The 22,868-nt window shown below is 35.6% G+C and overlaps 1 protein-coding gene across 2 annotated transcripts in view; it reads left to right on the top strand.

Moving 5' to 3' along the window:
- The window catches only part of LOC150093855 (uncharacterized), a 39,021-nt gene that overhangs the window by 9,244 nt on the left and 6,909 nt on the right, over positions 1–22,868 (top strand). Inside the window, exons 1-2 of one of the 2 annotated variants that reach the window (XM_090413208.1) lie at positions 21,383–21,597; positions 21,988–22,127. In XM_090413208.1, the coding sequence (XP_090269334.1) occupies positions 22,092–22,127 (36 nt within the window). In that variant the 5' untranslated portion in view covers positions 21,383–21,597; positions 21,988–22,091. Of the gene's footprint in view, positions 1–21,382; positions 21,598–21,987; positions 22,128–22,868 lie in introns of those variants that run through there. The other variant, XM_090413207.1, reaches the window with a different exon arrangement.

The following is a 22,868-nucleotide window of genomic DNA, read 5'->3' as shown; positions in this document are numbered from 1 at the left end:
GTTCATTTTGGGTGAATGTTTAATTTAATATGCAAGATTTGTTAAAAAATGACAGAAGGTCATTTTTAACAACGTTTTCAATAAAATAAACGAATATAATGAAAAGTATGATTCTTCACTTAAAACCTGTTCTTCAGAGGGAGGAAAATATAATTACTGATCAAAATTACATGGAAAGGTCCGTATAGATTAGGTAATTGCATCACTGTGTAAAAAATAATGCCAGTCAGTAGTATAATATTTAGGTCTTCTAAATTCATCTCATAAATAAAGAATCTGTAATTTTCTAAATAATTGTTATAATACGGTTAGTAAGTGAGCAGGATGTATATAAGAGGAATTTAATAAACTTGAGGTAAATAGGCTATAGGACTTGAAAGTATATCACCACGTGTTTTGAGAGAATGTTTGTGGGAGTTAACAATGGCTTTTACATATCCTTTTAACATGAGTCTTGCACTGGGCCAAGTTCCAAAGGAATGGAAAAAGAGAAAAATTGTTTCGATTCATAAGGGAGGTGATAAAACTAGGACTTTGAATTATAGGCCATGGAGTTGTCGTTAAAATGTCAAAAATGTGTTAATGTGTTAGTTAGGACCAAGATTCAGAATTGCGTTGACAACTGTAAAATACTTTTTGATGACCAGCATGGGTTTGTTTAAGGAAGATGGTGTTTTAGCAATCTGCTTACCTATTATAATAAAGCGATAAATGCATTGGATAAAGGTCATGCATACACAGTGGTATATTTCGTTTTTCAAAGGGATTTGATAAATTGCCACATGAAAATCTGGTAATTAAATTGGAACGGATGGGGCTGAACAGTAGATTAGTTCACTGGGTTCGAAATTGGTTGTCCGATAGGTATCAGCGAGTTGTCTATGGTGGAGCGACATCCCAGAAGAGGGAAGGTACTATTGGTGTACCCCACGGGTCTGTATTGGGTCCATTGCTGTTTAAGTTGCATGTAAATGACATTGGGAGAGATATGAAGGATGATATGCAGTTGTTTGCAGATGATACAAAGTTGAGAAGAGCTATCAGGAATAGAGTGGATACTGCGGCTTCGCAAGAGGACTTGAATACACTGCATGAACGGGTAAATGAGTGGGGACATCAATTCAATGTTGCGAAGTGTAGGGTTTTAAAATTTGGAAAGCAGAAATGGGATGTAGAGTGCATTTTCGGTGGCAGTATCTTGGAAGAGGTAAAGAAGATGAGAGATCTGAGAGTGATTGTGGATAAGGAACTAAACTTTTGGGGACATATTGCTAAAATTGTGAGGACAGCACAGTGGATAATGAACTTGTAGAATTAAGAATATTATAGTTCCAGTGAATAAAGGTTTGATCAGGCCACATATGGATTGGTCTGTGCAGATTTGGCACCTGAGTTTCAAAAAGTCCAAGATGCATTGGAAAAAGTCCAGAGACGATTGACTAAGGTAGTTTCAGGTCTCTTGAATGTTGAGTAAAGACATATTGAGAAAATGCAATTTGCAGAAATTGGTGGATAGGAGGGGTGGATATGATTGAGACATATAAGCTTTAGGAGGTTATTACCAGCTTTAGGTTAAGATAGGGAACAAGAGGTCATTTCTGGAAGCTGTATAAGGAGAGTGTGAGAAAGGGAGTGAGGAGCAGACGTTTTGGGCATGGTATGATAAATCGTGTGTGAAACTTTCCGCGATGCGTCTCTTGACTCCATGGAGGTTTTAATATTAATAGTAGTTTCATAATTTTGCAACTGCTGAATACTCATTAATATATAGAAAAATGTAGTTAAAAACTGTCGCTGTATGAACTTCCAAAGAGAGAACTCCTCTTCAATCCAGCCAAAATCATCGGTTAGTTCGACGAGTGCCCAGTCGATAGTCGACAAGGGTGTCTATTATTTTTTTATGATGCTCATTCATTTCTTTAATATCTTTCCCTGTTTCCCTGTACGCCTATAATGACTGGTAGATTGAGAGAGTTTTAATAAATGGAAATACTGAGAAGCGTTGCAATCAAATTGTTTGCCATTGAAATCTCTCTAGTAAATTTAGCATCATTGCTCTGGTCTCTCTCTCTCTCTCTCTCTCTCTCTCTCTCTCGATTTATTTGAAAATTCCTGATTTCAATGAAAATTCTGACACCAAGAAATGGAAAATTAATGATTAATAAAAACACTAGCATTTTCATTGATTATATAGCATTCCATCCTCTTTGATTTACAATGTGGGAATGTTAGCAGAATCAACAAATATTCTTATAGTTTCTATGTGGATCAAAGGAAGGAAAGAAAGAAAGAAAGAAGAAATTGCATCTATAGCTTCAATTTGTTTGCTGAACACTGAAATGAAATGGTAGCTTCCCTATTTTTTTAGCTTCCTAAAGAAAGCCAACTGTTTACAAATAACCAACGCAGCTAAAGGCAATTCAACTTCCAGTTTGGATATTTTACGCTTATAAAATCCCCAAGAGTTTCCCCAAAATCCCAAAATGTACAATATCTTGATTTTGTGATGAAATTCAACCCCAGATCCAGTCAAAAGAGAACGTGTTTTTCCATATACAGTAAAGACTTCTCCAAGAGTGTTAGACCAAAGCTAACTTTTCATATTCGGTTAAAATAGACAGGGAAAGGGGAACAGAATTATTGGTTCGATCCTCGTATAACTGCTCTTGTTTTGTACACAACGGTTTCCAAGGATGACTTAGAGACCACTCCAAGATAATCCAAACGTAGCTTCGATAATTTGGTCTCCAGTCGAGTAGTAGATTTCATTTGTTTGGTAACTCTGTTTTTTTCCCTTCTACAAAGTATTTAACTGGTTTGAGAAAATATCTGAAACACATGATTCACATATGCCAGGGGTCTTCAACCTTTCAGACAGTGGGGCCTCATTAAAAATGTCTATGAAGCCCTCGCGCCACTAAGCTATACTGCGGTATTTAGAATTGTAAGATGCTTTCCAGACTCATAAGGTACGCTGTGTATTTGATACTTTACATAAAATACTATAAAAATAAATAAGCTCAGCTTTAAGAGCGTAGGGGTAGGAGTCGGGTTCATGATAAGTAAATACAATCAATACTTGAAAAAATATAATTTAATGAAGAAAACATTTATTTTTTACAATGTCAATGGACAATTTGGCAATGTTTTTCCTTGACTAGCTTGTCGATGTTGGTATCAATGTTGGAATTCGCTATACGCAGAGTATTCTCGAGATCTTGGTCCGTAATCTGAGTTCTTGTCTTGGACTTCACACACTTCATTCTGGAGAAGAACTGCTCACATAAGTATGCGCTTCCTAACAAAGCGCACATCTTCAAAGCATGCTGGTGAAGATTAGGGAATGCGTCCTCAGAAATGTAGTCTTTGTAAAATGTAAGCGAGAGCACATGGAATAATTTTTCTCTCAAAGAAGAGTTGTTTTGGAGTTCAAGCAGTTCCATTTGTACTCAGCCTGGCATTTTGGCAGCATTGACACTGAATGGCATTGAAAAAAAATCTAAAGAAGACTGTTGGTTATGAAAATCACTAAATCTCTCCTCGAACTAACTTCGCAACTGTTCGTCTCTTGATTAATAACGCTAATTTTGTAGCGTATTCATCAAGAGACGAACAGTTGGACTCAGCGAGAAGCTAAAAATGAGTTAAGTCTTTTTTTTTTGCGAGTTGTGCCTCCTAAAGTTTGAGCTTCGCAACAAAAGCTTTGATGTGAAAAAACAGAGTGTTTGATTACCTTGATGGACCTGTGTTTCACTCAAGATTTCTCCATGAGTGCAGGTCACAAAGATGCCTCCAATGATCTCGATGTTGAGCCTCTCTCTCTCTTCCATGTTATACCCATAGATTCTGCTAGTGGATCTTCTCATCTTGTATATGGTCTTCCGTTTTCTCTTTATTCTTGGTATTCTATATGCCCATCAGTTATCTCTGAGTCTGGCTATGTGACCTGCCCATCTCATCTTGCTTTCATATACTGCAGTTATCACATCTTTTATGCCTGATTTCTTTCTTAGTTCAGTGTTTCTAACATGTTCCATTCTGCTGATGTTACAAATCCTGCGTTCTATTGCACGCTGAGTTATTCTGAGAGTCTCTTCTTCTTTACTTGTCGTGTTCCATGTTTCTGATCCATATGTGAGTGATGGAAGAATATCACTATTAAATAGATTTGCTTTCGCAGAAATGTCAAGATTAGGATTAGTAAGTGTTTCATTTAGTCTATGGAATGATAGCCATGCAGCTTTCTTTATTTTTGCTAGTTCTTCAGATAAATCATTATTCATTTTTATTGTTTGTCATAAGTACTTGTAGGAGTCAGCTTGTGCAAACAGAGTGTGCACCAGTTAATCTTTGGATTGTAGCCGCGTACTTAGGTCATTCATATGCAACGAGATGTCGGTCACAAAGGCAAAGTCTGTCATCCACTTCGGATCGTTAAATTCCGTAATCGGATTCCCTTGGTTTGCATGAACTTCGCTCCTTAAGTCAAAGATTCTTTAAGAACCTTCCCTCTGCTCAACCAACGCACATCACTATAATAAACCACATCGCCGTGATCAGCTTCTCACTTTCGGTTCGAAAACTCTTGGAATTTACGATGATTCAATTCTCTTGTCCTAATAATGTTGACGACATTCACAATAACTTTCATGACATTCTTAAATCCAATTCGCTCACAAATTCTTCTGTTGGATTAAACAGTGGTAATGGACGAAATCATTTCCTTCTAGTTCCAGTTGGTTCTTTCCGTAGCAGCCCAACAAACCCTTCGTTCTTTCTCATTATAGCAGGGGCACCATCAGTTACCATACTCTCGAGTTTGGTTAAACTGAGGTTGAAACGACGGCTTCAAGGCACTCGACGAAAGGCATTGACGACTTCAGTGCCTTTCGTCGTTCCCTTCATAGGTACCAGCGCTAGCAGTTCTTCTGTCACATTGAATTGTTGATCAATGCCAAGGACAAAGATAGTCAGTTGTGCTGTATCCTTCACATCTGTGCTCTCATCCAAAGCAAGTGAATATGACGTAAATCCGGACGACCACTTTTTTTCAAGTTCCTTCAATATCATTGGCAAGTTCTTCGACACGTTGTGCTACAGTTACCACAGACAAATTCGCTTTTTTAAACACTTCGTTATATTATTTGGGCACAGAATATCCCCAGCAGTGATGAGGCACTCTTTCACAAACTCGCCGTCCAAGAAGGCTTTTGATTTTTTAGCAATTTTTTCAGCTATTATTATAACTTACTTTGACGCACGCTTCGCTCGCTTCCCTCTGCCTTTTAAACGTATCCTGCTGGCATTTTAAATCAATTTGGAGACAGTTCACTTTGTCCACACGAAGCTGCCGTTGAAGGTGATCGGAATTGGGCGCATGCTTTGTCTGATAGTGTCGATTTATATTGTATTATTTTGATACCGACACTGACTCACGACAAATTAAACACACTAGCCTATCGTTGATCGGCACAAAAAAGTACAAATTGGTCCACTTTTCATTAAAAACTCGACAAGAGTCACTTGATTTACGCTTTTTACTCTCAGACGCCATAGTGATGGGAGGTGAACCCAAATAGGCCGTGTAACGGTTATTATCTACTGACTATGTCTCACATTAATGAAAAAAGTCTGGCAATATAAAACCACAATAGGCTATGGCTGACACGACGAACTTGCGTGCGCTTATACATGAATATTCACACCGTTCACGACTGACTGACTGTTGATGAGATCCTCTTGTATTTATATGAAAATAACAAAGTAACGAGAACCTTCGAGATGTATCTGGAAGGCACTAGATAGCCCACTCGAACGAACTACTGCTTCAGCCATCTACCTACGACGTTAGTACTAGTACTTAAATAACGCTTGGCTCTGGTAGATGGCTGAAGAAGCATGCCTATTTAATATTTATTTTTGTTGGATTTTATGTAAAGCATCAAATGCATAGCGTTCCTTGTGAATCTGGAAAGCATCTTACAATTCTAAATACCGCAGTATAGCTTAGTGACCCGCGGGCTTCATTGAAATTATTTTTTATTTAATTGCGTTTTAATGTGAAACAGTTATTTTTTCAAAATGGCCGGCGGGCCACGCAAAGAGCTCCGCGGGCACTGCGTTGAAGACCCCTGACATATGCCATATTATTTTAGTTCTGTCGCGACGCTATACGATTCATAACAACCAACCCTATTCATGGGAACAAATATTCCACCGTACACATTTGGGATTTGTACAGCGTAAAACATTATCACAAAATGCTGACCACAGATTGAGAGTTCAGTTTGAGTTAAATTAAAATCACTTTATTAGGTAATTCATCTCCGAAAAACCCTTGTTTTTAACGGAATTAGAATCCAAATCTCTCCTGTCTGAGGGTATGCGTTTTTCTGACTGGGATATTTCCATGGGTGGAAGTTGAATTACATTCATAGGAGATGCAGGATTTTACGATAATGCTGAATGATGACTACGATTACTGTTAGCATTATCGTAATCAAGTCTTTGTCTTTGACTACTTCTTCTTCGCTTAAATGAAGACTTTTGAGAGCACTTGATTCCAGTAAAACAGAATATTGTACACGCATAAGACAATTATATCTTTGGAAATATTCAGAAATACTGCTGTGAAGAATGGATGTGAGGATCGTTTACATTTAATAAGCACTGTGTAATGAAAATAATAATTTTAAAATGGTGACATATAATGATTACAAAGAATTACTGGTTGCCACTAAGTTATTTCCGAGCATTCGCTGACAACAGCCAAGGTTAAACTATTAATACTTCTGTTATTAATACTTCCTTATAACTATGTGTGCGTGGGTGGGATGTCGAGCAATGTACGGGGTTCTCTAATGCAGTGGTTCTTAGCCGGTGTTCTCCAGAAACAGTTGTGTTCCGCGAAATGTTATAAATGTTCCGCCTGTGAAATATGTCACATGACATAGTTCTGAGTGTAATTGGCTACTCTGAATAAAAATGTCGAGGGAATTATTTCCTTTATAATAGAACAATTAACAATATTGGAAGAAAATATTTCAAGCTACTTTCCTTCCTTAAATACACACAATTATGACTGCATACGAAGTCCATTTAGCACAGTTAATGCATCGAGTTGTGAATTTTCGTTACAAGAAGAAGAACAATTAGTTACCTTGTCAAAGAATCGTATTCTAAAAATGAAATTCTCTGAAATAACGCTGGAGGAATTTTGGATTTTTGTCCTAGCCGAATACCCAGCTCTCCTCCACAAGGGCACTGAAAATTTGGTTACAGTTTTCAACATCATATTTGTGTGAGCTCCGTTTCTCAATATTAACCAAGATAAAAACTAAAAAGCGTGAAAGACCTTACTGATATAGACAAAGAGATGAGGGTAGCTATATCACATATTAGACCTGATATTGCTGAAACCTACAAAAAGCCGACCAGTTCAATTATCGCATTAAAACAGGTTCCATTTTTATAAAAGGCAAGTCCATGTATATTTTTATTGTTAGTTTTATGACCCTAATGCTTTTGGTGTTCACCAAATTATTCTTATAATCAAAAGTGTTCCGTGACTTGAAAAGGTTAGAGTAATAAATCATCTGGATAAATTATAAATAAATAATAGTAAGGAAAAAAAAACTCATCTGGAGTAAATCAAATTTGTCAGCTGATTCAATTGTGCTTGTTTTAACTTAGTATAATTACTTGTCATTAGAAGAACAGTCGCAAGATTTCCACGAAAAAGATCTTTACCGAGATAGGTACGAGAAGAAACAGCCTCGTACGGTTCTGTTCATTATGCACTGAGCAAATGTTTATTTGGTCGGTGAATTTTGTACTGTACGCTGAAGGTATACACTTTCCAAATTTAAAACTAAACAATTTGTTACCTTAATCGTTGTTACCATAAGCAATGCATCTTTCACATCTTTATGAATTATGTAAAGTATTCAGCGAATATATTCATACTTACTTATCTTTAATGGAATATTTTACTCCAAATGAGAGACAGTTTTCCTTGGTTGAGGTTTCACAAAAGGAGAAGGGCCGAGAATAATTAATATGCGAGCATTTTCTCCTGAATAAAGAGAAATTGTTTTGTGTAATTTTTGATATTTATATGCCTAAACGAGGGTGTGGTCTGAAAAGTTCTCGGCTCGATCATAGATGACACCACTATCGGGAAGATTTTTTTTCTAAGTTGGTACATCTGTCAAAAGCATCAACGTGAAATTTATATTATACAACTGTCTGAAGCAAAAGTGTTGTCTGTATCCCTCGAAATGGATAAAATTGATTATCGTGCAGTTACAAAATTCTTTGTAAAGAAAAAGGTTTAAGCCAAAAGAAATTCATTCGAAATTCATAAACATTTTATGGGCACTCTTCTCCTTTGTTTTGGACAATTAAAAACGCACTCGCATGAAAATCTCTGAACAGTATTTAGAGCGTTTTAACAAGAATAAAACTGATTTTGTACGTCGATTTATTACTATGGATGAGACTAGGATTCACCATTACTCACCAGAATCCAAACAGCAGTCAAAACAGACGAGTAGATAGAAGTCGGTTGTTCAGCGCCGAAGATGTCAAAGTCGGTTACATCAGCAAGAATGGTCATGGAATCGATCTTTTGGGACCGATTCCATGACCTGCTAAACGATTTTGGTATTAATAATTGTTTATTAATTATCTTAAAACAATAACAGTGGAATATTATTCCGATCTTTTAACCAGACTAGACGAAACAATTCATTAGAAAAGACCCGGTTTGCAGAAGAAAAAACTCATCTTTCATCAGGATAATGCACCTGCCCACAAAGGTGTTTTGGCAATGGGAAAATTAAGGGATCTGCACTATGAATTGTTGCAACATCCACCCTATTCCCCAGATTTGGCTTCTTCTGACTTCTGTCTCTTTCCAAAATTAAAACTCTTCTTCGCTGGTCAGCGTTTTTCTTCGAATCAAGAGGTGATTGCAGCTGTACAGGGGTATTTTGCAGATTTTACTGAGAACCACTACAGGGACGCGATAATGGCGCTGGAGCATCTCTGGAATAAATGTATTAGTCTGAAGGGAGAGTATGTTGAAAAATAAAAATAATTTTGGAATCATAAATTCGTTTTTTCATTGTTAGGCCGAGAACGTCCCTCGTACTCGTATTTCTTGTATAATGCAAAAGACAAAAATGAACATTATTATTATTATTAAGAGAGACCTCCAGGGAGTCAGAGACTCATCGGGGGAGGCCACACACACACACACACACACACACACACACACACACACACACACACACACACACACACACACACACACACACACACACACACACACACACACACACACACACACACACACACACACACACACACACACACACACACACACACACACACACACACACACACCAGCTATCATGCTTATTCTTGAATTCGTTCACACTGCTTGCACTCATAGCAACCAATAGCAATCCATTCTAATCACGCACCACCCTATCAGAGAAAAATATCTAGTCCTCACCCCCTTCCTAGTGGCCTTCATTCTTAGCTTCCAAGGATGCACTCTCGTCCTTTCCCCACCCTCTATAAATTGAAAAATTTCATCAATTGAAATGCTGTACGACCCTTTCAGAAGTTTGTAAGTCTCAATCATATCACCACTCTTTCTCCTTTCTGCTAGTGTTTCCAGTGCAAATTCTCAACCTGTCTTCATACGCAGCATTCCACAATCCTGATATAATTTTAACACTCTCCTTTGTACTCTCTCCAATATATTAGAATCACAACGGAAACCAGAAGACCAGACATGCGCACTATATCCCAAGTGAGGTCTTATCAAGGCCTTGTAAAGAGGCAAAATAACATCCTATATTTACGTGTGAACGTTCGTATCAGCTTTTGAGTTGTATTTGCAATCTTTGCCACATGCCCCTTGAACGTCAAGATGCCTGGCCTCGTCAGTTTCTTCTAGCCTAATCCCACCAATATAATACGACACTAGATACCTAATCATGCCGACGTGAATGACTTCACATTTACTGACACTGAACTGATATCCATTTTCCCATGCCTACAATTCCAGCCTATTCAAATCATTCTGCAAGTTATGCATATCAACATCATTCCTGATTACCCTATCTATCTTTGCATCATCAGCAAATAGCTGTATGTCATCTGTCAAATCGTGTCCAATGTCATTAATGTACAGACTGCGTAACAGTAGACAAAGGAGTGATCCTTGTGGTTACCACAAACCTTGTAGGCTCACATACTCCGTATACCACTTTTTGATATCTGTCCATGCTAATATTGTATAACCCAAACCCATTTTCTCCAATTTATGCAACAGTCTTCCATGCTGTATTCTGTCAAAAGCCTTTGCAAAATCCCAAACTGTCATGGTGTATCCATTCCCCTTGTTCAGTTCAATGGTAACATTGTTATAGAATGTGAGCGAGTTGCTAAAACACGACCTTATTAGAAGAAACTGTTACTCACTGTGCCAATTCGAAGATGGAAATAACGCTGAGAAAAGTAGAAATATTTCATTTGACTGTGTCGATAGTTGTTATTAACGATTGCCCTGAGAAGACGTCTGATAAGTGAACGCATATGTGATTTTTGACAACAAAAAAGTATGATAACGTCATCTAATACTTGTAAGAAACATTATTAGTAGAGAAGGCCAAATGATATACGCTGAATAACTGTAAAAAATCTTAGAACGTTTGCGTGGTTTTCTTATGATAGATTTTCACCGAATATTATGTTAATTATGAATACACTTGAAAGTATAATTATTTTATAATTAGTTTGCACGATTTATAATTAGATTATAAAATCTTAATCAGGCCTAATTACGGTCGTGTGGTGCATTAGTGAACTCTATCAATCAAGAGTTTAGGATATACAAATGGCAAAGGTTTGTGTCGAAATATTATGCACAGAATCCCATAACTAATTGTCATGGAAGGACTGAATATGTAACAAGAAGGTTGTCGAATGTCAATTCTCTCCTCTCCGAAATAGGCCGTGGATTCAAATTCCACTGTGGATGTAAATGTTTGTCAATGTCTTTATCTTTATTCGATAGATAAATTTCGTCTTTTAATATGAGACCATCACTATCCTGTTGAGTACTTGAAGTATCTTGGAAAAAAAAGTTCCGTGTTCGATGTGTTCGGTATGTACACAAGGGTTTCCGGTTATTTAACTATTAACCCACTTTGCAACCTTAAGGGGGTTGGATTCATATACAAATTTATTAATAAGCTAAAGTACGATATTTATATATAAAAAAGGCTGATTCACTATTTAAACGTTAGAATAAAAAGCTCGTGAAAACTGAACCGTCCCAAAGTAGGGGTCTGTAATTTTTAATTTAACTATCCTGGGTACGGTTATGATTAGATGATCAAAAATGCTTCTCTAGAGACTGAATATAGCAACATTTTGAAACCCACATTATTATTATTATTATTATTATTATTATTATTATTATTATTATTATTATTATTATTATTATTATTATTCAGAAATCCACTGACTCGACCAGTTGATAGCAAATATATAACTATCCAACATCCACTTTCCAACACAAAAAACACGCAGAACAGCAAAACCACTACAATCACTCAGGTTGAAACAATACGATACCTTGGAATTTACTTCGATGCAGATATGAACTGGAATAGCCACATAAACCATCTACACAACAAACTCCGAACAATAAGTGGCAAACTCTACAGGTTAAAAGATATAGTTCCCATACGCCTAAAAACACTAATATACTAATATACAAAGCACTATGCCAAAATATACTAAGATACGCTATAACAACGTATGCTTTCTGTGCACCCTACAAATTAAATAGATTAATGTCGCTACAGTACAAAATGAAAAAACTGATCTTTTGGGAACAAAGAGAAAATCACGACCTTATAAACATTGCAATGGCAGAACACAAAATACTGACAGCAAAACATTTATGTCACTATGCAGCCTTGCTAAAACATAACGTATAACAAGACCTCAGACTACTAATTATATCACATATAAATACAATAATCACTACGGAAAGACCACGCAAAACTTCTACATCCCAGACATGGTAAACAAATTACCTTTTGAATACAGAAACCTTACAAACTACAACAGCCGGAAAAGAGCTCTAAAGACATACTATGAACAAGAAACACGCACTCAAAATACCATACAAACTTAATGAAACAATATATTCGCTCAGGCTTCCAGTTCAGCGACGCATCAATACATTCCAAGTTACTGTGTGTGTGTGTGTGTGTGTGTGTGTGTGTGTGTGTGTGTGTGTGTGTGTGTGTGTGTGTGTGTGTGTGTGTGTGTGTGTGTGTGTGTGTGTGTGTGTGTGTGTGTGTGTGTGTGTGTGTGTGTGTGTGTGTGTGTGTGTGTGTGTGTGTGTGTGTGTGTGAGTGCTTACGCGCGAATTTCTCAATCATAGATTTCGTAGCATTCCAACACAGCAAAAAAAAACCAAAAAAAAAACAATACATAATAACCAACTGGTGTCATCCTCAGATAAGCTTACATATAAGCTTCGAGGATGAAAGCAAAAAAAATTAGTTCTCATCCAAGATGTATCATATGTAACCAAATGCATGTAATATACATATCACATGAAAAACCAATGTATGTATTATATGTAAACCAATGTACGTAATGTAAATATCACATGTAAACAAATGTAAGTAATGTATCATACGTAAAACAAATGAATGTAATGTATATAATAATTGTAACAAATGTATGCAATGTAAAAAAAAAATTCGTTTAAAAGTAAATCATGAGTTTACACTGTATGTTTGTGAAAATAAGGAAACATAATATTTAGATTGCATATGTGTAAATACTGTTGTATAATCACACCTTTTCAAACTTGAAAAAAAATAGTAAACCACAACATGTAATATTATACAACTTATGTAACTCCGAACAATATAATTGTAAATTATTATTATGATTGTTATATAAAAAAAAACTGTTATCATCATTACTATTTAAATCTCATTATATGCAGCACAAAGTGCTGAACCTTGTAAAATAATATACTGAATAGATGATCATTGTACATATGTAAATATTTGAAAGAACAATAAAAAAAAATTATTATTATTATTAAGAGAGACCTCTAAGGAGTCAGGGACTCATCGAGGGAGGCCACTTAATACACGCACCAGCTATCATATTATTCTTGAATTCATTCACGATGCTTGCACTCACAACGTCCAATGGCAATCCATTCCAATCACGCACAACCTTCTGATAGAAAAATGTAGCCTCACACCCTTCTTGGCGGCCATCATTCTTACTTTCCAAGGATGCTCTCTCGTCCTTTCCCCACTCTCCATAAATTGAAAAATCCATCAAATGAAATCCTGTATGACCCTTTCAGAAGTTTGTAAGTCTCAATCATATCACCAGTGTTTCTCCTGTTTGCAGCCTACAAATTCCATGTATTTATATACATAGAATTTCTATGAAAATATGAGAATTTCTACAATTTCTATGAAAAGTTATACTTGCTTATCATATCAAATGATAGCAATTAATAAATTAATTCTCTATAAAAATAGGATAAGTACATGTAACATTTATTATACAACTAAATTATGTGATAATCAATTCTTTGTCATTATAAGTATTATTAATTATATTAAAAATTAATTGTTATTCAAGCGAAACACAATTTCATGCATAAGAGATTTTTCTTCAGATTTATTTTAAAATATATAGAAACGTAGTTAAAAATTATAAAAGCATAAAAAAGTAATATTGTATATCGCCAAATGAATTAGATTATTGTGGTCTTTGGCGTTATTACTAGGAGAATAAATATTTTTACTAGAAGACATATTTTCCGATTTTAATTTTATTTTTTCCTTATTTAATAATTGACAGCGGGCGCAAATGCACCTGCGGGCATAAGGTTCAGAACCACTGCTGTATCCTGCCAAAAGCCTTAGCAAAATCCAAAAGTATCATGATGTTAGTAACATTATTACAGAATGCGAGCAATTTGCTCAGGCATGACCTTTCCTTAGTAAACTCATGCTGTTTATTGCAAAGTAGAGATTCACTGTCAACCCATTTCTTAATGAGAGCCCTAACTAATTTTTCCAAAATCTTCACCACTCCTGAGCTACTGATTGCTCAATAGTTAGATACGTCGGTCTTTGCACCATCCTTGTTCAATGGGATTACCATACACTCTTTCCATTCCTGCGGAATCTTCCCTGTTCTGAGACTATATTAAACGTCCTGGTCAAAGGAATGGCCAGTTCAGCTGAACACTCTTTTAGCACCCATGCTGATATCCCATCAGTCCCTATTGCTGAATTCGTATTCAGTTTGTGCAACAGATAATACCTCCTCTTCATACACCTGAGTTCTTTACCAAGGAAGAGATATCACAATGTTGTGTGCACGATATTGCAAACCCCAGGTTGATAGCTTTTAGTAAAATGGGCACACATTATTTGAAAAACTTCTTCTGCATCTGTCACCCTCACACCACCTGCATTCAAAACAGTTATTCTTTGATATTCACTCTCTCTTTTACTTGCAGCATATCGATAGAATTCTTGTGGGTTGTCTTTAGCACGCAGAGCCAGTTTCTTTCATACTCAGACTTTGCTTCCGTACAACAGTTGTGACTATTCTAGCCTGCTGCTTATAATTTTCATAACAGACGTCATCCTTATGCTCACGATATTACCTTCCACATCATCGCTTTCTAACGAATATCTTGCTTAATAAGATTACACATCCATTTGTTTCCTACCCAATTTATTTTTCGAACTCTCGGGGCACATTCTGAAGTTGCATCATTGAAATATTTTTTAAACGCTTTCCATGCACTGTTGATGTTTTTCCCATCCAGCAACCGATATCGTTATGCATCTAATCAGTAAGTTAGCAAGTGCCCTTCCACTCTCTCTATGTTCACTGGGCATCTACAGATGCTGTATGGTCACTCCGATGCTCGGTGATGTTCCAACCAGGCCTCGCCATGTAGTCCTGTTGTTTGCTTTTCTGGCAGCCTCAACTCTCTGAAGATCAGTCACTCCACACACACCATCCTCCATCCATCCATCTCATTGATGGTCTACTCCTGCCTCTTTTTCCAGGAACTTTACCTTCTATTACTGTTCTGAGAAGTCCTTCTTCCATCCTTTCTATGTGTCCAAAATATTTTAACTTTCTTCTGTAAATATCATTAAGGAGCCTTAAAGTTCTACTAATCTTTTCTAACACCCATTCATTTGTACGCCTTTCAGTATATGATATTCTCAACAACCTTCTGTAACACCATCTCAAAAGCAGATATCCGTTTCTTATCAGACTTCTTTAGGTTCCAAGTCTCGCATCCATAAGTCGCTGTTGGAAAAACAACTGCATCTAAAATCCTCAACTTTGTTCCCATGGAGATAGATCCATCCTTCCAGATTTTATACAGGTCTCTGACTGCTGTTTTAGCCATTCATAACCTTTTTGTGACATCTTCTGAACAGCAATTCTTCACATTAATAATAGATCCCAGGCACTCGAACTTGCTGACTTCCTCAATTTTTTCTTCATTTCTCCTTTCTTCCACTAGAAGATTAAAATTGTCTATCACCTGAAACAATGCCATTGCTACAAGGATTCGAACCAACATCTTGAGCCACCTAAGCAAATAAGTCTGACTAGGAGACAGATTTCCGAAATGAAAAAACATCCTCATATCTCAGAGTAAACGAGTGGTGTCCAATTTAAACGTAGAATACCCACTCTGAAGTTGGATAACTCTGAGATATGGGGATGTTTTTCATTTCTTACATCTTCACGGGGTTTTCTTGGAAATCCCAATAATATCTGCAAATAGTAGGGTTGAAACAAATGTAGAGAAAACTGAGGCCATGACGATTAATCAAAGGAGAACCATGGAAATTACCAGTAAAAACATAGAAAAAAATTAAATACTTAGGAATCATGGCACAAATGGTAAAGGAAAGGAGAAAATACATAATGGAATGAGTGAGTATAGTTTGGACAAAATGGAAATCCGAGTGGGTTTGGAGTTATGTGTGATAAACAGCTCCCTATGAACCTGAAAGTAAACACTTATAAGACCGTTTTACGGGGATGAACCTTTAGATGAATAGAACAATTGACAGAAGATGGAAAAAATGCTTAGATAGACAACGTAAGTTACAAAGAGCACATTCTCATATCAGAAATGAGGGGATGAAGGAGCTCAGTTGGTTTATAAAAAGATAATAGAAGAAAGCAGGAGAAAATCGTCTTAGATGGGTTGGACATGTCTGTAAAGAGAAATAAAGAAAACCGAATTAGGAAAGCGTCTCCAGAAGGGGGGGCCAAAATAAAAAAGAGATTTAAGGAATATATGAAAAATGTGATAGTTATTGAAAAGGACTCCACATTCTACATCTTTAAATGAACGAGGATGTTCTGCCTCTCAGATAGAGTAGGATTGAACTACTAGAAAGAAAAATGAAAGAAGGAGAAGAAAAAGAAGAAGGATACTAAGGTATGATATGGAGATTTTAGTATATTCTATACTTTTAACGAATCGTAGACTTTGTAGACTGGATGGATGCAAAAACAACTTGAATGTCAAAGTTGCTCAATTTTGTTGCCTCTCCTGCTGTATACAGAAGACATTGTTGAAGATGCTCGATAACTTTTCCACAGATATTATTTTATGTGCCATCTAGTACATAGCGTAAAATAGAGTACTATGTCCTTATTTTTTTAATGTGTGATAATTTTAGTTTCCTATAGTCTATATTGATGAATGAAACAGCGTGTAAATTGTGCATGAAACTTTATGATAAATCACAACATTTTGTTTTATTGTAATGATTAGAAAGAATATCTAAGAAAGCGAACCAAAGTATGTGTTTTCCCTTTGGTTTGTAAAACCTGGGTTCGATTACCGTCCTTGACGTCACAAACATTTATCTGGTCTCTTTCGACTAAAGGTGAGTTTGCCGCTCTCATACGGAGGTAGAGGTTTTTTTCACCTGTAAACTCGGGTTTTTGTCCCCCAAAACAGACAAACAGGTCCCTTGAACATACGGATCTGCACTGATGAATACCTGCCCTTAGGGGATGCAGCAGAGGAGTGACGAACCGGCAGCATTAATTCGTCATAAGCCCCTCATTAGGGGCGGACTCAACCCGTCCTAAGGGACAGATGAGAACGATAGAGAGAATAGAATAGGATAGGATAGATATATGAACTAAATATTAGATTGACGATTGATCCATCGACCTTGCAGAGATTCTACGCCAACAAGCGTATGTGAACAAGTATAGTTAGAATACGTTAAGCAACGTCTGGTTTGGAAAAACAGAATGGCGGACGATCTCGACATATGCATTTATGTGTTAATTTAGTTAAATGTGAGAACAGTGGTTAAGTGGAGTTTCTAATTCCAAGTACTACTTCTAATTCCTAAGGTGTTGTTGTAGATGAAGTACTGGATACCGAATACTGATTCAGTATTCAAAACTGAATCGATGTGTACATGCAAAAAACAGCTTTTGTTTTCTTTAGGAATTTTTATTTCAAACTTGATTGTATTTTCGCCTATAGAAATGCTGATAAAAAGAAACCAATGTACAAAAATTACCAGAAAGTCTGTCTTCATCACAATTTTTAAGTGTTATGAAAAGTCTCAATCTTGTAATTCTTAAAAAAGAACATTTTATCTAATAATTGGATTTAATAATTTAGCGAGATGCGTCAATTCGTTTAATAATAATAGTAATATTATTATTAAACGAATGGGAAAAATTTTCCACAGCTGGGAAAAATTCAGAGATCCGTGAACAACCTAGGCTGTCATTCATAGAAACAAGGACGCTATTTGTCCACATTAGAATGGTTATTTTGGCTTTATGTTAGCATTGAAGGTTTGTGCGTGTTATTATCTACTTATTACCGATAAAAACGCAATGAAATGTAACTGAAATAGCTACAATACGAATATAATTATATCAAGATATTGTTCTACATTTTGGACAGAAACCGAGAAAAAAAAATAATAAAAAATTAAAAAAAACTCCTGTTTGTTGAGATCACGAGAATATTCTCCAGCAACATCAGATTGAGACTTATTAAAGCTTAAAGATTGGAGAGAAGAATATGCGGTTTTAAAAAGTTATCAAATATGTCAGTTTCGCTTGAAAAACAGCTAAGAATAATTTTTATCGTACCTTATAAAAGCAACTGCAAATATGTTCCCTGATCAAGAGTTAGAAGAGAAATATTAAATTACTCTAAAACATAAAGAAATGTTCTTTAATATGATAATTGTCCTTCGAAATCTTGAATCATTTCTTAAATTTTATTTCAGTATCTACGTGGTTGGACGAATCGACAGTGTGTCCGTCCTCCGACTAGCAGCGGGTTCGAATCCCGCACTGAGCATGGATGTTTGTGAATTTTACCTCGCCATATGTCTGTGATACAATACTCGACTACATACTAGGATTAGGAACGTGCATGTCTGTAGCACAGTTGGGAAAAATAATGTCCTTTGGTTGGAAAGACATAGATTCCAACCAAAGGACTGCATATATTACGCATATATTATGCATATACTAATAGTGGTGGGCGGCGGTAGATGGCGTTGGTGTAGTTGCGGTCAGTTGATGGATTGAATGGTGGAGACAGAGTTGTAGAGCAGGTGCCCTCCCTCAATGAGTCTTTGGACTCCCTGGAGGTGTCTAATAATAATAATAATAATAATAATAATAATAATAATAATAATAATAATATGGTTGCAGTCTAGGAGGAGGCGAAGATTCTTGAGAAATTTTTTTCCTAAAGATGGAAGATAAGGTAGGCCTATCTGCCTATCTCTTAAGGAAGGAGTGAGATTTTCATTCCGGAAGGTAGGAATTTCAAACGTGTAAAGCGACCAGAAGAACACGCATTTAAATAATATTTTTAAACAGCCATAAGACCTTATTTATTTATACCTTATCCTGCTAAATTAAGGTTTCAGACGCCAAAGATACTTAGTTGGATTACAAAGATACTTACTAAGGGTTAGTAGACTTTGAAGCCCAGGAAGGGATCAGCTCTCAACTGTAGTGATGACAACTGTCATCACGACCACTCTTAGTAGTCATAATAATCATTTACAAAAAAATAGGCTTAAAGAGTTCTGCTTCATCTCTTTGGAGAAATGGCTTTGTAGGACTTATTTAGTCAGTTAATTGGAGTTATTTATTAAAGTCAATATCGCACTGAGGGTGCGAAACTATCGATGTGATGGTTCCTCACCCTCAGTGATTCATTCAAGGATCACTAACGCTTTCCAAATGTTTGAAGTAAGTTTTCGAATAATAATATATCTCTGTTTTAATACAATGATACTTTCATTAACTGCTTATTTATATCTGACTGACAATTCCTGCCAGTGAATGGGTCAACGGCTTTGTCATAAACCTTTCAAAATGTTATTACATTGTCAGTCACGAAGGGCGGTATCAGCGGCACTCATCGACTATAAAATAGCTTCTTTATGACCCTAATAGCAGAGTTGCAGAGTTAAGTGTTGACGCTTATAACAACTCAGTTATCTGAAGTGCAAAGATAACCTATGTGTGATGCATGTTGCGCTAAGGACTTTTGTATAGATAATGTTATCCAGAGCCGACAAAAATCGCTTATTAAATTTACGATTATGTCCAGTTTGTGCTGCCATCTACTGCCCATCTTCGATATTGAGGGTTTTACTGAAATATCAAAGATATTCCCTCGTACGTACTATTTTTATATACTGACAAATGTTGATCTGTTTTATATAAAAAAAAAAAGAAGAAAAGTGACTTACAAAATTTGTCGGCTATTCTGGATTCTAGTGCGAATAGATGGAATAACAAATACATTTACTCATATTCATAATATTTTTAAGAATAATTAATAAATACGAGAACTATAAGCATGCTATTGTTCCAATAATAATATAAGAGAACAAATTATTTTTATATTAATGTTATTCAAGCTTTAGAAAATAATAGGTCACATAATTACACATAAAGAAACTCAAAATCATGAAAATACTTCCAAGAAATATGTGTAATAATTGATGTATGAAAACTCTTGAAAGCGAAAATATTCACATTTCAGAGTGGATGCTCACTGATTGAAATCTTTTAATAATTTTGATAAAATTCTAGCACACAGAGGAATATTTTCTGCAATGTTCGTTAGATGGAGCCACATTTAATCAAGAAACTGAATACGCAGAACCATTCAAAGAGTAGCTATTTTCGAATGTTTGAACCTCTCAAAATTGCTTTACTTAATTCATTTAAATTATTTTAATGTAATTAAAACATAAAACATAAAGCTAACTCTAAGGGGTCAAAATATGATATTGAACTCTCAAGAGAACTGCATAGAAAGATCAACTAGAATTTCCAAGTATCAAAAGGGATCTGTTAATACTCGTGTTAATCAAATCTAATAATCAATGGTAAAAATTATAAATCGTCCATGATAGATTACTATATTAATAATTCGTTTTATTAATATATTAAAAGACTGCCATATAATATATGGCACTCTTTTAGCAAAGATAAAAAATGAATGCAAAGTAAATGTTTAATAAATGTTTGTACCTACATTAGTTACTGCAATTTTTTGTATCAAAAAAGTTATCGAGAGTCGTTTGAACAGTTTTAGTTTTTTCCTATCAGCATAAGTTCTACGATAACAAGCAAAATGACTCTCTAGACCTCGAGAAACAAGCATTCTTCGATTAACATCTGAATCCATATCCATTACTTACTGCTTAAGCGATTCTAAACTGAAATATTGCATCCAGTTCTTTAATTGTTATCTCCATTGGAATCTCATCTTCATATTCCATTTGTTTGTTGTCTTTATATGTGCGTTGTTGTTCAAATTTCAAGATGATCGTTGTAACTGAAATCTTTTGAATTTGAATCCAATAATTATTTAGCATCTTCTGAATCAACATCAAAACCACTAATTGCAACGATTTCTTCAACCACGTTGTTCACAAGATTTTGAAATCCACCTACGTCATTAGCGCATTCTGCAAAACATTTTTATTCTTTTGCAGAATGCTGTTGTTATTGCAAAAGGCTTTCCAAACAGCTCTCATACAGTTAGAAGACATTTGCTTCCACGAATCATGAATGTTTTCAACTGAGTGTTTAATGCTAAAATGTTCTAAAATTCTTGGAGCCTAATCGCGTTTTTTCTCCCGTTATTCTTTCTACTGCCTTTTTTAAGAAAATAGGCTTTGAAAGTTGCAATAACGTATGTCCATGGGTTGTAGCAATGATGTATTTGGTGGGATTTTGGTACATTTAAAGGCGCGGTAATTAAAATTCTTGCCGCGTATATAAAGGGATTATCGCAATTAATTTAGCCGCGTTAATCAAGTCCCGCGTTAAGCAAAATCGCGTTAAGAAAGGGATTCCTGTACTTCCCAAATGTACTTCGTTGTAGTACATGGAATGGTGAAATGGACATCAATGAATGTGCAACCATTCTAGACAATGCTTCCTAATGTAAGGAAATTACCACTTTATTGGTTTCCTAAAAACGTTCACATCATCATCATTATCATGTACGGTCGATAATGAAATGTCCACACCATAATTAATTAGTTAAGGAGCCAGCACCTTCTTCATTGTTTGTTTATTTGTTGTTTAACTTTCAGTTGATATTTAGGTAATAAACAACTGCGTAAATAATCCAGACACGGTCGTAGTTTCCTGATGAAAACATGTGGCAAACATTATAATTGGGCAAACCTGTGTATTATGCATGTTGTCTGTAAAATATTTATTTTCCTTACCTTATCAAAGTTTGATTAAATTCTTCGCACAATAAACTGTTCTTAAATTAAACAACAATTTTTTTTTGTCTTTTCTATATGAATGTATTTTTTTTTTCAGTAATTACGAGGTTAATAGTTCCTTTGTGTCTGATCTATCTGATTATCACGCCTGATACGACTAGGGCACAGTTCTTCACTAAGACTACTAAAACCATCCCTAGAATGGGAAGAAGAACTGATCCGGAATTTGCTCCCCTTGTAAGTATTCCTTAAAGTAATACGGCAAATTGTAATACTCGAATAAGGAATTAAGTTTATTTCATTTTCAAATAATATTTAAAATTTATCCTTTAAAGCATTCGGTATAGCAGTGAAATAAATTATGATTATTTGCAGCATTCCGCTATCATTCTCAGCTAGTTAGATGGAGTCTTCTGTGGCATTATCACCAAGCCAGTAAGAATATAATGCAATTTATCAGCAGTGTGTGTGTGTGTGTGTGTGTGTGTGTGTGTGTGTGTGTGTTTAGGTTATAGATAAATTTTATTTTGCATTGAAAAATAATCTGTTTGTTTTCTAGAGCACCTCGTGGTAATAGGATTACAACTTACATTCAAAGCAGACATTTAAAAAACCAAAACAATCTGTTTGTAATAGATCAGATTTGAAGTCAGATTTTTCTTGAAGGATAATGAGCAAAAAATCTATAAATGGAGACGTCTTTTTGATTAGGATAGCGAGAGATTGGTGCAGTTAATTTTTGCGAATTACGTAGACCAGAGTATGGTATGAAAATAAGGTATGAAAAGACATAAACAAAGAAAGCAGGCAGAAACATGGAAAATATCAACTTCTTCCTGAATAGATAACCTCAAAAACAAGTAAAACATTTCAGCTAATTGGACACAATTTTTAGCAAAGATGACAAATTACATATGGAAGTAGACAACCGAATTAACCAAGCTGATTATGGTAGGAAGCCAACTGTCTAAATTTATA

This window comes from Typopeltis vanoorti, chromosome 23 (assembly GCF_054136105.1).
Source record: "Typopeltis vanoorti isolate ZY-2024b chromosome 23, IOZ_Tvanoo_1.0, whole genome shotgun sequence".
Classification (NCBI taxonomy): Eukaryota; Metazoa; Arthropoda; class Arachnida; order Uropygi; family Thelyphonidae; genus Typopeltis; species Typopeltis vanoorti.
The sequence above is the reverse complement of the archived record's forward strand: the minus strand, read 5'-3'. Positions and strand labels throughout refer to the sequence as shown.